Here is a 4,549-nt window from a genome sequence, read left to right as displayed (position 1 = left end):
CAGGTCTCCCAGCCCCTGGGGACAAAACGGTGCCCAAAGCAGATCCACGGTGGGCACACAAGCGGGGGCTGAAGTTGAAGCTGAAAGGGGTCTCGGGGAGTGCACAGCATCCTCGGGGAGCCTCCAGCGAGAGGCAGCGAGGGCGAGCGGTGCTGCTTCCCTCCTCAAAGGCCCTTCTCCCTGTCCCTTGTCCCAAGACCTCCTGGTAACTTGGCCAGCCCCGCCGGGGAGGCTGCCGGGTGGGCTCCCCTTGTGCTCCTCGCCTTTTGGAGGGGAGCAAACGTGGCCCTTGGGGAACCCCCTCGCCCCTTCCTGCACCCGGGGAATAGAAATACCGGAGTGCTGGGCGCCCGTCGAACAATTTCTTTGCCGCAGGGCGGTGCCGGGCAGCCTCGCTGCTGCCCCGACGGTGGGCGACGGCTGGGACGCGGCGTTAGCCACACCGGCGGTGCTTGCCCAGGTGCATCGGCCCTGCCGGGGCTGTGCTGCTGCTGCCGCTCCCTCCTGCTTTTCGCAAGTTTCCTTCTCGTAAAGCCTTGGGCAACCCGAGGGGAGAGGTCCCCGCGTCAGGCTGCTCGCCGGGGATGCGGCTGGGTCCTTGCTGCCCCCGCAGCGCCCCGCGGGCACGGCTCAGCTCGGCGCGGCCCCGGCTGCTGCTGTCCCCGAGCCGAGCCCCCAGGGACAGGGGTTTCGCCGCCTCACCCAGCCCTTCACATGCAGGAGTCCCGGCGAGGAAGAGGAGGCAGCAGCACCACGCGTCCCCTAACGCCTCCAGGGCACCGCTGTGGGTCTGGGTGGTGTGGGGAGTCCCCAGCAGTTTGCTTCCAGCGATAGTCCCCGAAAATGTTTTCCCTGGCAGCCCGTGAGTGCTGGATTCAGCTGCTCTCAATGAGGGCAGCTCATCGGGTTTCCAAAATATCCCTCTGCTCGCCCCGAGGGCCCCGGAGTGGCTTTGGGGCACCCACAACGCCCCCCAAAATGCCCTTTTTTCCCGACGGAGCGGCCCTATAGGGTGTCCCCAGCAACCCACCTACGTTTCATGTCCCCCGTGTGTCCTGCCACGACCACGAGGCGACGACAGTCAGTGCCCAGCGTGGCAGGGTCACCCCGGCCACCTGCGGAGATGCTGCTGTTCTCCTCCTTCCCCATCCCCTCCCGCAGCCGCCGGGCTGGGATGTCGGGAAGATGCTTCACCACCACGCAAAGCGTCTAGGAGAAATGTCCCGGCAGGACAGAGCGCTGGGAGAAGGCTGGAGGCAGGGGAAAAAGGGAAAAAAAGGGGGGAAAAAAATCCTGTTTCTGGGGATTGCCCCCGCTCCGGGTGCCGGGCTGCGTGACGTGCAGCAGGGCACGGAGCGTGCTGCCAGATGTGAATCAGCGCAGGAGTGTGCGGTGACAGGGGCCACTCGAAGTGCTTTGCTCAACGACCTGGAGCGCTTCTTCAGCTGAAAGACCGACCCAAAGGCTCGCCACCCCCGGGGCCGCGTGGCAGAGGGCCCGGCGCCAGCGGCGTGGGCAGGAAATCCCCCGGAGCTTTGTCCCGGGGGCTCCGGAGCCCGGGTGCGCCCCGTCGGGGCACGGTGCCGGGCGTCTCCCGCGGGGTCGAGGCTGCCTCCAGGCGAGCACGGAGGCTGCCCCCTTCCCTGCCCCTGTCTCGGGGGATGCCCCGGTTTCTCGGGGAGGTTTCCTCCTTCCCGGCCCGGTTTGTAAGTGCTGCCCGTCGGGCGGCAGGGCTTTCCAAGAAGTCGCCGTGCAAAGCTCTTTGTTCCCCCCCTCTGTGACTCACACGTTTTCCCCGGCGTTATCACGGTGCTGTCAGGCGCTTTGAAGTCGGGTCATTTATTATTTTTTGTGGAGCTGGCCCTGTCTTGCTCTGCTGATAGAGCGGGGTGCCTTTCCCTTCGGGGTTTGATCTCTGCCCGCGCTGGTAGAGCGCTGGGAAGTCGCTTTCCATCAACCTCGACAGGCTTTGCCGGGCGGAATATCGCGGCGCTAATGCCGGAGATAATCCTCCCCTAATCTGCCGGGTAATCCATTTCACCCCGGTGAGAATTTGCACCGCTTTCATCAGTGAGAGTCGCTCGGGGAATTATTAACCGAGCGAGCTCCGAGATCCGAGGGGGCGATCGGAGCGGGGGTGGGGAAAAAAAAAAAAAAAGCAAAAACGCCCGCGGCGGGGCTGGGGGAGCCGGGGGGATTTATTCGGGAGCCGCTCGGTGCCCGGGGCTCCCGGTGGGGGCCCGCGGGGCGCCCCGGAGCCGCCCCCTCGATGTGCGGGGGGCGCCGTCGGGGCTCCCGCACTCCCGCTCAGCCCCGGGGCTGCGGGACCCGCGTTGTTGCGGGGGGGTTACATCAGGGTCCCCCCTCTCCGCCCGCCCCCTCGGGGCTCCCGAAGTCGCCTCCCCTCTCCCGCGGGCAGCCCCGACGGGTCCCCGCGTCCCCTGCGCCGCCAGCCCCGACGGGGAGGGACGGGAGGGGAAGGAAGGGGAGGGGGGGGGGACAAGGGGACAAGGGGACAAGGGGGGGGGGCGTCTCCCCCGTGCGGCGCTGATTGGCTGGCGGCGGCGGTCACTGGCACGCGCCCGGGGATGTCGCTATAAGGCCCCTCGCGTGCCGGCCCCGCCGCGCCAGCCGGCTCCGGCCTCCTCCCCGGAGAGCGGCGGCACCGGGCCCGGCCGGGAGGGGAGGGGAGGGGCGGGGAGGGGAGGGGAGGGAGGGCAGGGGAGGGGAGAGGGGACAGGGCCCCCCCCGCCCCCCGGCCGCTGCCAACGTCTCCGCTCTGTCCTCCGCCGCTCGCGGTCCGTCGGGAGCCGTCGGAGGCGCGCCCCGTCGGGGCTGCACTCCCCCCCAAACCACCTCCCCGCTCCTTTACCGTACCCGGCCCGTGGCACATGGAGACGGTGCTGCTGGAGCACTTCCCCGGGGGGCTGGACTCGTTCTCCTCGCCCCCCTACTTCGACGAGGAGGACTTCTTCCCCGAGCCCGCCCCGCGGGAGGCGCTGGGCGCCGACGGGCTGCTGGAGCCCGACGTGGACTTGCTGAGCCGCCAGCTGCAGGAGTACTACCGCGACGGCGGCGACCCCGACGGCGGCTACTGCTGCGAGGCGGCCGCCGCCGCCTTCCCCCCGTCGCCCGCCTCGCCCGGCTTCGCCTACGAGTGCTGCGGGGCGGCGGGCGCGGCGCTGCTGTCGCCGGGGGGGCGGCTGCAGGCGCTGGGCTCGGCCAAGCGGCGGCGGCGGGTGCGCTCCGAGGCGGAGCTGCAGCAGCTCCGGCAGGCGGCCAACGTGCGGGAGCGGCGGCGGATGCAGTCCATCAACGACGCCTTCGAGGGGCTGCGCTCGCACATCCCCACGCTGCCCTACGAGAAGCGGCTCTCCAAGGTGGACACGCTGCGCCTGGCCATCGGCTACATCAACTTCCTCAGCGAGCTGGTGCAGTCCGACCTGCCGCTGCGCAGCGCCGGCAGCGAGAGCCCCAGCCAGCCCAAGAAAATCATCATCTGCCACCGCGGCACAAGTAAGTGGCCTCCCGGCCCGGCCCGCCCCGTCGCGGCTCCGCAGGAATGCGGCGCTCACCTGCGCGGCGGGGCGGCCCCGGCAATAACCCTCTGTCTCTCTCCTCCCCCCCCTAAAAAAAATACCTCAACCCTCCTGCCCACCAGGATCCCCCTCCCCGAGCGACCCCGACTACGGCCTCCCCCCGCTGGCCGGCCACTCGCTGTCGTGGACTGACGAAAAGCAGCTCAAGGAACAAAACATCATCCGGACAGCCAAAGTGTGGACCCCCGAGGACCCGCGGAAGGTGCCCAACAAAGCCTCCCTCAACGACATCGAGAACGAGCCCCCCTTCGACTTCGTGGCGTGAGGGTGGGCTGCGCGCCCCCCCTCCCCCGCCCTGTACATGCTGTACGTGGAGACCTCCGCTGTAAATTAAGATTCAGACTCTTAAGGGCAATCAACTTTATTTATCTATTTATTACGGAGTAGCCACAATGAGGTAGAATCGTCTGTTCTGAATGTATAATTTATATAATTTATCCTGATTTTTTTTTTTTTTTTTTAAGATATGCAATAGTTTTATTCCACCAGCACCTTTTCGGAAAGGAAAAATAATAATAATAATAATAATAATAATAACGCCGGAACCTGTGAAAATAATTTATTGCCGCACGTGGACTCTTCCTGTGTTTGTTAATAATAAACCCGGAGCACACCTTTCGGAGCCCTGTGTTTGGGGGAAGAGGCTGCGGGGAGGGAGCCCCGCGCAGCCCGGCCCCGGTCCCAGCCCCTGCCCCACCGGGGGCGGCCGCTCTTATAGGGCCGGGGGGCCGGGGCGGGCGGGGGGGACACTTTCCCCTTTCTCTCCACCCCTTTTGCCGTCCCTTGCCCAAGTGTTTCCAAGTGATGTCTTTGTCTGACTTCAGGAGGTCCCCTCCTTTCAGCGCCTTCGCTCCGCTTGGGGTTTCCAAGCAGAAAGGGGGGGGGTGTCCCCGTCCCTGCAACACCCCCCCCCGCTCCTCCTGCTCCATCTCCACGGTCATGGGGTTGGG

At 66.7% G+C, this 4,549-nt stretch overlaps 1 protein-coding gene across 1 annotated transcript; it reads left to right on the top strand.

Moving 5' to 3' along the window:
* Positions 1–2,891: 2,891 nt before the first annotated feature.
* PTF1A (pancreas associated transcription factor 1a) lies at positions 2,892–3,864 on the top strand. Its single transcript, XM_032183151.1, has 2 exons — positions 2,892–3,516; positions 3,662–3,864. Exons 1-2 carry the CDS (start codon positions 2,892–2,894, stop codon positions 3,862–3,864), a joined length of 828 nt encoding a protein of 275 aa, XP_032039042.1.
* Positions 3,865–4,549: the final 685 nt, after the last annotated feature.

The sequence above is a fragment of the Aythya fuligula genome, chromosome 2 (genome assembly GCF_009819795.1).
Source record: "Aythya fuligula isolate bAytFul2 chromosome 2, bAytFul2.pri, whole genome shotgun sequence".
In the NCBI taxonomy this organism is placed as follows: Eukaryota; Metazoa; Chordata; class Aves; order Anseriformes; family Anatidae; genus Aythya; species Aythya fuligula.
This window is presented reverse-complemented; position numbering and strand designations above follow the sequence as displayed.

What these genes read in the sequence shown, in the direction of transcription:
- PTF1A (XM_032183151.1), top strand. Translation starts at nt 2,892, where the DNA reads ATGGAGACGGTGCTGCTGGAGCACTTCCCCGGGGGGCTGGACTCGTTC. An exon ending in CATCTGCCACCGCGGCACAA is followed by an intron (nt 3,517 to 3,661) that starts GTAAGTGGCCTC and finishes CCTGCCCACCAG; the next exon opens with GATCCCCCTCCCCGAGCGAC.